Source organism: Strongylocentrotus purpuratus, unplaced genomic scaffold (assembly GCF_000002235.5).
Source record: "Strongylocentrotus purpuratus isolate Spur 01 unplaced genomic scaffold, Spur_5.0 spur5_scaffold_1, whole genome shotgun sequence".
Taxonomy (NCBI): domain Eukaryota; kingdom Metazoa; phylum Echinodermata; class Echinoidea; order Camarodonta; family Strongylocentrotidae; genus Strongylocentrotus; species Strongylocentrotus purpuratus.
In genome coordinates this window covers 23,015,491-23,028,815 of record NW_022145594.1, presented here as the reverse complement: position 1 = coordinate 23,028,815, position 13,325 = coordinate 23,015,491, and the positions used below count along the sequence as shown (strand labels likewise).

Sequence of the window (13,325 nt, the reverse complement as noted above, 5' to 3'; positions counted from 1 at the left end):
ACATTAAGGAAAAAGATTATTCAGACTTACTTGCATGAATACTTAGTTGTTAAATGTATAGACAAGTTTTGGAAACGTCCCCCTCTCAAAAATAGAAATTGAAGCTCTTATTTACAATCATGTGAAAGAATATGTTTTGACTAATACGTGATGATACACATTTTGACGGGAAACCGCCTACTAATTTATCATCCAATATTCAAAATATCCAATCCCTTCAACACATTTAAACGTGCAAATACCGATATAAACTTCTCATGATTTGATATTAGAGTATCACGTAAAAGACAACAATAATGGTTGTCGATAGAGATAATAATAACACTGACTTCACCGTAGCTGTAAATAAGATTGAAGTAGTAAATCGGTTTGAGTACTTGGGTTCAATTATCACCAAAAAGACACAAATAATGGTTGTCGATAGAGATAGTAATAACACTGACTTCACCGTAGCTGGAAATAAGATTGAAGTAGTAAATCGGTTTGAGTACTTGGGTTCAATTATCACTAACAAAGGAGAGAGAGCACCACAGAGATAAGAAGAAGGATGGCAATGGCGAGAAGAACAATGAAGAATATTTCTCACATCTGGAAGAGCCAAGCCCTATCTCTCAGTCTGAAGGTTCGTCTGCTTCAAACAACTTCTTTCTCTATTGCGACTTACGGGAGTGAGTCCTGGGCCATGACAAAGAACGACAGAAAGAGAGTTGATGCCTTCAAAATGTGGTGCTACAGGAGGCTGTTGCAGGTGTCATGGAAAGATAAAAAGACAAATGTGTAGGTCCTAAAAAAGATCGGAACAGACTTGACAATCAGAGGGGGAATCATGGAAAGAAAACTAAACAATTTTGGGCACATCGTTAAGAGATCTGAATGTGTTGAGAAGCAAATACTGCAAGGAGCAGTCGAAGGAAAACGGGGTAGAGGTCGTCCACCAATATCTTGGACTGATGATATCAATAAAGTGTCTGGACAAGGAATGAAATGTTCAAAACAAATGGCAGGTGAAAGAGTTGCATGGCGTGCTCTCGTGAAGACCACAGCAGCGCTTTACAGCGCCACCTGAAGTTGATGATGATCATATTTAAGCATACCAATTGAATTGCCAAATACAGTCCGTGGGTATCCTTACATACGTTTAGTACCCTCCAAAAATTTACTCCTTATTTTGTTCGCCACCCATACATCTCTTTGCCTTTGTCTCCCTTTTCTACTTTTCTTTTTTTGCTGATATGGTACTGAATACCTTAATCGATCCTCATCTAAATTGCCCTATCTTGTTATTTACAATTTAAAGAAGTACCTTTGCACTTGGTATTTTTAACCACGGTGTGTGATTATTCATTTACATATGTATCACGAAGTTCTTCTATTAAACGTTTGAAATTTATTTTAATGTTTATATACACTCATTGTTGTGTTTTTATTGTATTTCAATCAGGACCATGGTAAAAACAGCTTTGGTGTTCGTGTTTATCCTGAATAAAGAGTTCAAATAAATAATTAAAATATTTAACCTCAGTTGATTTGGATGACCGAACCCAAATATCTTGCTTATTTTTTGAGTTGGTTGCCACTACTTCACAAACTAACAACACCTTGTTTATTCAAAAGAATTTATCATAAAACACATTATTTCAGAGTTCTTATTAAATTTGTAGCGGTCACCCTAAAAAAAGAGGCCCTTTTTACCGAAAAAACGGTATGTTGTGAATAAGAACTTTGAATCACCATGAGCTTGATGCCATATGAATAGAATTGAATAAGCTACATTATGAAACCAAATTCAATGGAATTGATATTAATCAACATCACAATTATTGTGATATGACTATTATGTCCATACATTATTTCTATATATCATAATCTGAGTATGTTTTATTTGTAAACGTTCCAGGAATTCGCCCATGTACAATGTATTGTAGAAAGGAGAGACTTATATCTTTTTCCAGTGAAAAGGATGGCGACCGAAAGTTATTGACTTGATTTCAACAAAAACGGAATATCTCCCCATATCTGTATTTACTGTATGCGTATCAGTGCATTATGGACGTATTTAGTGTGTTTAAACCTAGTTTAAAAGATGACTTTATGAGCAAAACCTGAAATCACCATATGTTATGTGTCATTTAAAGCAAACTTGAATTACCTCCAATATGATATCAATTTCATTGTGTTGTATATTCTGTTAAAAACAAATTTGAGCCGAAAATATTGTTTCCTTTTGTGTGTATATTTGTGTTCGTGTATTTGGCAGTTATCTTAGTTTATTAATTAAACGATAGCTCCACGGTGACATATTTAGTAATGCAGAAATTTCAAAGAATAATAATTGTTTAGTGTAATTGATTACTACGACTTCTCTACTCTGTGAAAATTCAGGAAATGTGTGCATAGGTTGTTCACCTCCCCCCCCCCCCCCTCCCCCGCAACACTTCCACCCCTTCCAACCGCTTGTCATAATCTTACCCATGACCAAGACAAGTTAATACATCAACATGAATACAAGACAGTGAATGGTTTGGCTTGGTTTGGTTTGATGGTTTATTTTGCCTGACTACTAAGAAAAAATATGTATACTTGTAAGCAACCAGGGTACCAACCGTCATAAATCCTCTCCAAGGAATATGATGAATTCCTTGCCAAAAGGCCTCTGGCGAATTCATTTGGTGCCGCCTCCTCACTACTGAATAAGTAGTACATGAACATCATGGCTTAGATTTCACCTTCTACAGCATCGCTTTAACATTTTGGAGGGGGTGCGAAACCAATTTGATGCGCTATTGCCCTTTGGTAAGGCATTAATCCTCATTACCAGGTCCTTCGGAGAGGACTTTAATTTAAAGCCGTCGGTCCCCTGGTTGCTTACTTACAAGCATACAATTTCTTTCTTAACAGTCAGGTAAAACAAAAAATCGAACCAATCAAACCAAAAAGAAGAAGAAGAAGAAAAAGAAAAGAAGAACAAGAATCACTTCAGTTGCAGCATGTCGTTTTCCTTCTCTTGTATTTATTAATGTAGCCTTTTTTCCCAAAGTATCATAATATAGACCTAAATCACCATACTTTTAATACAAATTAACAAATATCAGAAAGTATTTTTTTCGGAGGATATTCAGAAGAATAAAGTGGAAACAAAGTGGCAAATCGTTGATGAATTGTGCTTTCATCTCCAAAGAAAACTAATTATTTAGTATATTATGACTTTGCCGAACATCCAGATGCGATTCGTTTTCTTTCTTTGAAAACTATCCTCAGGTAATAATGTATCTTTATTTAAAGTACTGTGCATGTTTTCTGCAGAGTGATGGACAGTGGATACAATTTGTTTAATGGCTTGAAAAAAGCGGGTGATCCGATATTGTGCCCCTTTTCTTCATTGAAGTGACAGGGAAAATACTTAAATAATTTAGAAATGTAATACAAACAAATAATTTTACAACCCCAAGATAGATAGCGAAGACTTTCTTTGGAATAAATAATAGAAGGAGCGGAAATGCATGTAAAATCGTTCGATCTGGACAAATTAAAATATTCGAAAATCATGTCTATTGAAACCTCAGATAATTTGAATCATTTTTTTAGGAATCAGAAGTGTTTTAGAATGGCTAGCATTATTAATATTGTTTTGGTTTTGAGATAACTACCTCACACTGATTCGGCAAATTCTAAATTCCCTTTAATTCGTATAATGATTACAACATTCAGAAATTCATAACTTTCATCTCGTTTAACGGATTTTCTTCAAACTTTTGCCTATCTGTTTCTCCTTTGTCGTTTTGTTCTTGCCCTTTTACAGACCAGTTTTCTCTCAATTTTTGATTTTTCTTTAACAATAATGTGTTTTAAATATGCTAACCTGTGCACGGAGCGAAGTGAGTGTCTGCTGTTTAACATTTACCTTACACATTTCATATCTCAGTCTATTGAAATATGATGACCATCTTGATTCTGATTATTATAACAATATGACTTCGTCATAAATATGCTTAAAATAGAAGTTTCTTTTGAAAAATGGGTTTAATTCTATGATTTCTTTTTTTTTACAAGGTCGACAGCCAGAAACAGTGTGCGACAAGATCAAATGTTCAACGTTAAAAGTTGCAAACCTTAAGAGCATATTCAGGAAAAACGTTGTTTTTTAAGAAACTCATTGAAGTTGGGACTAAGATAGTTCAAATGATATTGTATATCTTCCATCTGAAATTATGATCTTTATTTTCCATTAACTTATAAAGCCAATTACTTTTAAAGCAAAACTTTGCAAACCAAAATTTGTTATTTTCAAACTTCCTTCATCAGTTGACCCGATTATAATTTTTATTCTTTAAGATCTGTTCCTTCAAAGACTAAAAATTAAAAGTTCCTAGAAATATATCTTTATTGCAGCAATAATGTATTTCGGCATGTAAAAACGTCTACATGTAAATAAATCATGTTATGAGTTCACTAATATTAGAATGCAGCTCTATGGGGGAAACACATACATACAAGTCAAACAAGAGAAAAATAATATGTCTTGGGGACATCAATGACGCAAAAGGGGATTAGGATATAAATCGGGCAAAATAAATACTTTGTATTGGACATAGTTATTTAAATGTGGTTGAATTACCTTGGAAGTCTATACCTCATGACTGGAAAAGAAAATCAAAATGTGAAACATTTTGTTTGTTCATTACTTTGGACTGACACCCAACGTATGTCATGATATATCAGCTAAAAAGAAAAACACAATCGCAGATTATATTTAAGGTGTTACTTGAAAGAACCTTTATAAATTCAAAGCTAATTTATGGGGAACATTCAAGGAACAACGATTAAAACATTTGAATTTGAAATTACTCGATAACATATTAGCATGTATAGAAAATAACTTAACAATAAATCTGATCATGATTATCATTTAAAGTGCAAACGCACAGAAAATTAATTTATATCTATTTTATGAATGTGATTACTCTAAAATTCTTTGGAACCCGGTCTTACATTTTCTCTGGAAGACAGCAGTATTGTTTGATTATGAACAAAATGATTATGTATAGTGATGTAATTCTAGCCAAGTATTACCTAATTGATAAATGATGAAACGAATGAAAAGACTTTCAAGAAATCAACTCGCCGGCTATATCATTATAACCATCGTAATTTAAATTTACATGGCCTATAGAAATGATGCTCATGCATTACATGTGCATCAAATAATTAGAAGTTCGTCAATCTACGTTGGCCACTTTTTACCGGCCAGGCTATGTTATGGGTACCAGGTACGAAAGAAATTCCTCAAATGGCTAAGTGAATTATCAGGGTAGCTCGGCTACTGCCGGGATAATGATTAATGATGTTATTGTTATTATTGTTACAATTACTATTATTGGTTCTATTATTATCATTATGATAACTAATAGTATCAATATATTTATTATAACTTATAACGCTATTATTATTGTTATCATTGATTTTATTATTATCATTATGATGACTAATATTACCTGGCAGGAATTAATTCTTTGAAATGCTAGAGCGCCGCAATGGTATCACATCTAAAGCCGGGGTAATAATCTCCAAAGTTGGAAGCGCTTGGTGATTCTAATAAGCGCTATATAAAAACTGAGTATTACTATTATTATTATAATTAATAAATGTATTATCTCTTATAACGATATTATATTATCATTATTGCTAATATTATTGGTTTAATTATTATCATTATGATAACTTTTATTATTAAGATATTTATTATCTTTAATAAAGATATCGTGATTATTATTATTATCATTATTAGGATTAGTAGTAGTAGTAGTAGTAGTAGTAGTAGTAGTAGTTATATTAATATTTTAGATATTATTATTATCATTATTATTATAATTATTCGTATTATTATGCTTCATGTAACTATTGTATTTATCATTATCATTATTAATATCGCTAATTGTATTAGTTGCATTTGAAGTAGTAGTACGCGTAGTATAACACTCTTTTGTAATGTTCTTACATTTCAAGAGGTAATGGGCAGTTTTATTGACTTAGCCAAAGGTTGATTTCTTGAAAGTCGTTGCCATCATGTTTAAGACTGTTTAATAAAAACAGCTATGAGAAAGAATCCCAGGACAATCATCACGTCTGTTCTCAGCCGCGAACCAGCGTTTCCGCCATAACCACCACTCCCACCGCAGATGCTACCTGTGCAGGGGCAAAGCATATTTTCATACAGCACTGTCTCGTATGACTGCAGTAGGGCTAAGAAGTTACCGAAGAGCGGCAAAGAGATGTTGTAGTCACCAGGACGATTAGAAATACCCCTTAGCAAGTCAGATCGAGCGTAGTCATCCTGTGTGCACGCGTAGTAAATGGGTACTCCGACGCAGCCCCATACAGTGGCATTGAAGGTTACAACCACAGGAGTCTCACCATGACCAAGACTGAACGGGCCGATCCCTGATAAAGGCAGAGGTCAGATAATAAAAATAGAATGAATTTTGAAAATACGATATGAATGATTTTGCTTAAATACTTTGTATCATTCCTTTTCCTTTATTATTGTTAATTTCGTTATAATTATGATTCTTATTCCAATCCAGGTAGTTATAAAGCGCCAATATCTAGTTACCTAATCAAAGGTGCTGATGAGACTGAAAAAACTACCAAAAATGTCTGTTCATGATTTTTACTGGGAAAGACCCAAAAAGCAGTGAATAATTGTAAGCAATCTGAAATAGGTAAATCTTTAGTGAAGTTCTGAAAGTGAATAACTGGTGACAACAGCGAGCGATATGGGGAAAACCATTCCACAATCTCGATGCAGAGGCAGTAAATGATCAATCACCTAGAAGAGAGCGTGTTCTACGACTCTTGAGCAGGTATTTACGTGCAGATCGAACTTAGTTCGAGGGTTGTACTGGGTTAACAAGTCTGAAATGTATAAAGAAGAATATCCATGCATTGTCTTCAATGTTTCTTCTTCTTCGTGTTCGTGGTCTTCTTCTTATTATTAGTAGTAGTTGTAGTTAGATTTTTATTATTTGTTTTGGTTATTATTATTTTCATTACCACTACTATTGCTTTCATTACTATAAGTATTATAACCATTATTATTATAATCATTGCTATTAACATTATTTTAAAAAAAATCATCATCATCATCATCGTAGTAACCTTATCTTTTGATAACGCTGCTCATTCCTGAATATCAAACGCTATTTTTACCACTTGATGCCTCAAATTAATTATGTTTTAATGTTCATCCGTAAAAGCATCATCTTTGAATTAGTTACAAGGCCTTTTATCATTTTTAATTAGTTATTACCCTCGATCGTAGCACGTGCACAGCGGGTCTTGTTTTCGTAACACGTTATCTTCGGTAAGTTCCCTTCATCACACTCTCCAAGCGACGAGGCACCGGGCGTTGTTGTCATGGATGCACATGCCGAACACTCGAGACCCTGGCCTGATCCAGGAAAAAAGACATAAATGTAACATTTTATCATAATTTCATTTTATAATGGAAATTATATAACAAGAATAAACATTAGTTTAAAGGTGAAGACCAGTATTGGAAACGCCCCAATTTCAAAAAATGAAATGGAAGCTCTCATTACCAATCATGTGAAAGAATAAGTTTTGACTAATACATGATGATACAAAATTTGCCGGGAAACCGCCTACTAATTCATATATTTGGTAATTTTTTTTTCTCTCATGGATTGTGAGAGATATAGGATAGTCCCATATACATCTTTCTGTGTATAGTGCTTGTAACTTTACGAAGAATGGGCCAAATTTCTTATCATTTTGATGATTCCAGAACCTTGCAGATGCTAGATGATCAACCTTTTCTGATCGATTCCACAACGTTTCTTTCACAATGCAATTGCATGACCATAACTGATCTTTACCTTTAAGTGGGTGTTGGCCTATGCGGTGGTCATTGTGAGGGTAGGGCGGGGGAGGGGGTTGCAAACATCCAAGACAAGGGCATACCCTTTATCCTGTCATCGGGTTAATCTCCATTGTGCCAGGCCCCAAATCCCCGCAGTGCCAAGTTTATAACGAGATAATCGGATTAACGTGATGGTACTATCAACAGTGCGTGCAAAACACTAGGCACAGTCCAATGGGCATGAACAATAACTGCTATTACATATGCGTGCAGACATACAAGAAGCAGAGGAGCATTAGTTTGCTGAGGTGTACATGGCACTATAACAATATCGTGCATGCATCCTTATGGCAGGCTATGAGTTAAGTTACTTTCTTAATTTGTATTCCTTTACTTCAATATTTTACTGGGCGGTAATTGTAACATTTTTTTCAAAAAACTACCATAGATAGATATTTAAGCTTGCCAGGCAATTGGAAATGTCAAACTCTAAGAGCATTTTTCCTTTAAATGTTGTAGGCTTTGTAGAACAAACCTGTATGTATGGTTTAGGTTTCTCCCTAGGAAACCTTTTTGGGGAAAATGCAAAATATATTAAACGAAGGTTTTTACCTTATTAATTTTCATATTCAAACGATACATTCATTCTAATACAAAGACTGGTTGTTTTCAAAAGTAATCTAATTCGACTGAACATTTAAACTCAATATGCGTTTACTCATATAGAGAAACTTCTCCTAATAAAGAAAAAGATTGTCATTAAACACAATTGATGTCAATTAAGAGAGAGAGACAGGATATTTCTTATCTGTTTCGAATCTGCAGGATAAGGGTATGAATGAAGAGCTGACCAAAACATATTCCAACAATGAGTGTTGTGAATAAAAAAAAACAGAATAGGTCTTGTAAATTAAAAAAAAAACGGGTATTATCAGCTTCAATAAAAGATTAATCTATTGGTCTACACGAAACTATTGCAGACATTGGTGAAATAGAATATTGATACAAGTGAACTTCATTTTACCTTGGAAATATGAAATTGATTATAAAAAATACGCTGGTGCTTATCTAAACCGTTTTCTTATCGTAATCTGACTCACACTTGATTCCCTCTTGCGGTATTAATTACCAAGTTTAGAAGACGGTGAATATCTGATTGCAGAAAACCCCATATATGCTGGTATGCTATACAATAGGTTCTGGTAGAGCTCACTAAAGGCTCAAAACCACTCTGTAACAAGTTTTGTAAACAAAGGCCCGTCTCGCTTACAATTAAGAGTTGCTGTTAGAGACTTTGTTTGAATCGTCTAACTTTGTCTGCAAGGAGAATTTTTTGGTATTACGTTCGCATGCGATTACACAAAATAAAGAAATATGTACATTCCCTGTTTAAACTGAAATTAGGCATTTCAGAATTGGCAAATCCTTACGACAAAGTCATAAAAGAAAACATCCTAAACTCTTAAATTGGGAAAATATGTGTTTTTCATATTTATTTTGTCTGGCCTTCTCTTAATTATGTTATGATGACATAAATAATTATGAATTAGAGTAAAAGAAGGGTTAGTTTGAAATAAATCAGACCAATAATAAAAAAGTTCTGAGTGTTTGAAATATGAGATCGTTAAATGTTTGCGAATCTCAAATTGGTCCTTCGGTCCCTGGATTGTGACTATTCACGGCCAGCTCTCCCGGTTGACGTTAACAAGATATCAGAAATTGTTGTTTTTCTCATAAGCGCGTTCACCCATGGGGATCTCAACAAAATACGTTGTGGCTAGCATAGTAGTAGCATTTTAGTCGTGTTATAACGATATTTAAATTTGTTTTGTGTGATAATATTACTTCTGTTCAATGCAAAAACAGTTGCCCGATTCAATGAATGGCTACGATGTAGTGTTTGGAACAAAAAAATGTATTGAATTATACAGTGCGTTCCAGAAAAAAATGAAGCCGAGAACTATCGATGTTTTATCTTAACTCAATAACAATTATAATTAATAAATGACACATATTTAGAATGCTTAGATCCTCTTTTTTCATTTGGTGCAACTCAGATGATGCATATTTCACGCATAAGCTATTAAAAGCAATTTTAAGAGAGGAAACCAAAAAGTCATTTGACGGGCGGTATCTGAATTTCAAGAGGAAAATTACATTAATTTTCTAGAAAGTTCAATTTCTCCCCTTTCATATGAGCCAGGAATTTGATCAAACGGATTCGTTTTTACTTGCTGCCTGACGTTGCAACAAACAGAGTTGACAAAAGACGATCAGCCATGCACACGGAAGACGAATGACCTGATGCATGGCTGATCTGTGTTGTGTTCCGCACTTGTGCAGACAGGGGGGGGGGGATCGTTCGTTTGTGTCTCCTTAGATCAAGATTAATGTATATTGATCTTCGGAGTAGTTGCTACAACCGGCCGTGTCAGACACGTTGCCCCGGGGTGCGAGATAGGACTCTTGTAGCCTACCCCCACTTAAAGGTATTACAAAGTTTTGGTATGGGGGTCATGAATTTGGTTTAAATGAACAAATTGGAAGCATATGCGATTTAACAATATTCAATGATCGTTGTCGCGGTTGAAATCGAGTCTAAAGTGATGAAATTGTAAATAATAAACTCTTTATGTTGTATAGCGCCCTCTCAAGACTGATATTACTTTAGCTTTAAAACAATGTTTCTTGACTACAATCGACCGATTTGCAATTCCCATTTGGAAATTATATATCGGAACTGCATATTCTGATATTTTCATGGTCGCAGCTACCATGGAATGGCCTTAGGCGCTATTTGAAATATTTGAAATTTACCGGGAGCACCGGTAAATTTTGATTATTCAATTTGCTCGAAAGCAGAAGTGTTTTAGGGGCTAATTTTTTTAGTGCTTATAATACATCCACAGGGGCATCCAAATATATCAAAAATTTAAAGAATTACTATCCATCCAATTTCAAAATTTCCCAAAACTTTGCATACCTTTAACACAATTATACAATAACAATTAACATTAAATCTAATTAAAAGAATGAATCGGTTAATATACTCTCATGTTACGGGGGAAAATGTTATATATATTATGACTCAATTGATATAGGTAATCTGCCGCAAAAATTGCGGCAGCGTAACAAAGCACCTATTGATTTCGTCAGAATTTATCTTTATTAATTAGGTGCTCTGCCGCGTAGCGTAGCAAAGCAACTTTTGAATTTATCAGAATTTATCTTTCCCCCTTTGTTTCTGCATGGATTAGGTTTACTTCATATCTCATAAATGACACGATTAATGAGAATTTAATAGGAATTTGTATGTCATGTGCCATAATATTAGTGATTACTTTTCCTTCTTTTTCTTTCTTTCTCTCTATTTTTCTTTTTTTCGTTTATCTCTTCTTTTTTTGGCAAACCTGAAATGGGCGGGGTGGGGGGGGGGGCAGGCCGGTTGTGCCGCCGCCGTAATCTTTTTTTGGTATAATAGATAAAGTCCTCGGACTACGAAGCAAAAGGTACGGGGTTCGATTCCCCATCACGGCAGTAATATCTTTTGATAAGCCATTCCACTACATTTGCCATTCTACACCCAGGTTTCATTATCATCTGTATTATCCTTATTATTATCATTATTAATGAATCATTGTTGTTATTCGTATCATTAATACGATGGTTATTACTGAAATCATCATCAACATTATTATCTTGGGAATCCCTGAAGAAATCATGCAGTCTGAGATATTAACTATTTTTAATTTGTTAGAGCTTCTAAATTTTCGGAACCTTCCATTCCTTTTTTTTTTGTTTTTTTTTTGTTGGGGGGGGGAATTTGTAAAAGTGGAAAATAAATGATCAACGTTAACCATTTATGATATATATGTCGAAGTATCCACGACCAGTAAAACAGGTGATTCTTACCTATTCCAAATGAGAGGCATGCGAGAAGAAAAGCTCCAATGAAGACACTCTTCATGATTCTATATGGGAAAGATCAAAGATAATGCCAGTTTAACCTTTCCTTGCCACAAGTGCCTAATGGCACAGTCGTTCGTTTGCAACGATAGCCAATCTGTACAAAACATTACGCATCAATAGTCCGTTTTACTAACATATTTGAATTGTAGGTATATCCCTGAAAGCTTGCACGAGGGTTTCCCAGCATAGCAGCAAGTGATGTACTCAGACTGAATTTCGAGGATTGTAGTTTATTCATTAATAACAGGTTAATAGTAAAACTCGTCACTAGGTTCCAAGGAAAAAAACATCCATACATTTGAATATGTTAGTAAACCTGCCTTTTCAGACGCTTTGCCTTAATTCCCATTTCTAGGATTTTCGTAACATCATGTGGATTTATTTGTATTCCTGAATAAATCAAATAATCTACAATCCCTTGATTTAATTAAGAAATGCATAATTGCAAAGGGAGGTCTTTTGCAGGGTACATAAAGAGTATTATTGTGTTATATGCATTAGCTAACTTTAGAGGATCAGTACAATACTAGAAGCATCAATCGAAAGGACACCAGCAAAGCATAGGAAGAAGAAGAAAAAGCAGAACAAAACGAAGAAGAAGAAGATAAAAGAAGTGCATGCACTACAACAAGAAGAAATAAAACAAAACGAGGAAGAAGAAGGAAAACTGGAAAAGAAGGAGAGGAAGAAAAAATATAACATCAACATCAAAACAAATATTGAAACATTGATATTAAAATGTTAGAATGTTAAGAGAAAAAAATTCAAATAATATCCACTCTAGTGACACATTTAATATTCGAGGTTAGTTTTCTACCAACATAATGTAGATTGTCTCTCTTTTTTCTTCTATTTAGTTTCTTCTTCTTCTATCCCTATTAAGATTGGATGTATGTACGCAATGTACGGGTATCCATTTAGGTTTTACTACACGCTCTGGCAATCATTGCTTAGCGTCATTTTCGAACACCAACCGAATTCTTAACCATGCACAAATCACTATACTTAACCCTAACTCTAACCCTAACTCTAACCGAAACACCAACTGCAACCCACACCCTTTTTAGCGAAATAAAACCCAGATAAATTGTAACCGGAGTATGTGTCCAAGCAAAGAAAAGTCAAACAGCCTTACCTTGATAAAGTGTTGTTATTTACTCTGAAGTTTGGCGTATGAACAGTAGAACCGGCAAAATGGTGAGTGCATCAACAAAGTCTACATGTATAAATGTTGTTGGCCTTCTTATCATGATCCCATCATCTAAATTACAACCACGCTGGCCAGCACCAATCAGCTGCTCGCGATAAACGATTGCCATGGTAACGTCTGAGCACGTGCATTGTCCCAAATGGGAGGGGCTATGCCTTAGTGATAGAGTAGTGGTCTTAATCCTTATAACCAAGTCATTATTATTATTATTATTATTATTATTATTATTATTATTATTATTATTATTATTATTATTATTATTATTAT

General features: G+C 34.3%; 1 protein-coding gene across 1 annotated transcript; it reads right to left on the bottom strand.

Annotated features, from left to right (window-relative positions):
- Positions 1-5,880: 5,880 nt before the first annotated feature.
- On the bottom strand, positions 5,881-13,066 carry LOC115921477. The gene is made up of 4 exons (XM_030978980.1): positions 12,984-13,066; positions 11,792-11,850; positions 7,307-7,447; positions 5,881-6,438 (listed from the first exon to the last, which is right to left on the bottom strand). The coding sequence occupies exons 2-4, from the start codon at positions 11,844-11,846 to the stop codon at positions 6,068-6,070; spliced, it is 567 nt and encodes a 188-aa protein (XP_030834840.1). The 5' UTR covers positions 11,847-11,850; positions 12,984-13,066; the 3' UTR covers positions 5,881-6,067.
- Positions 13,067-13,325: the final 259 nt, after the last annotated feature.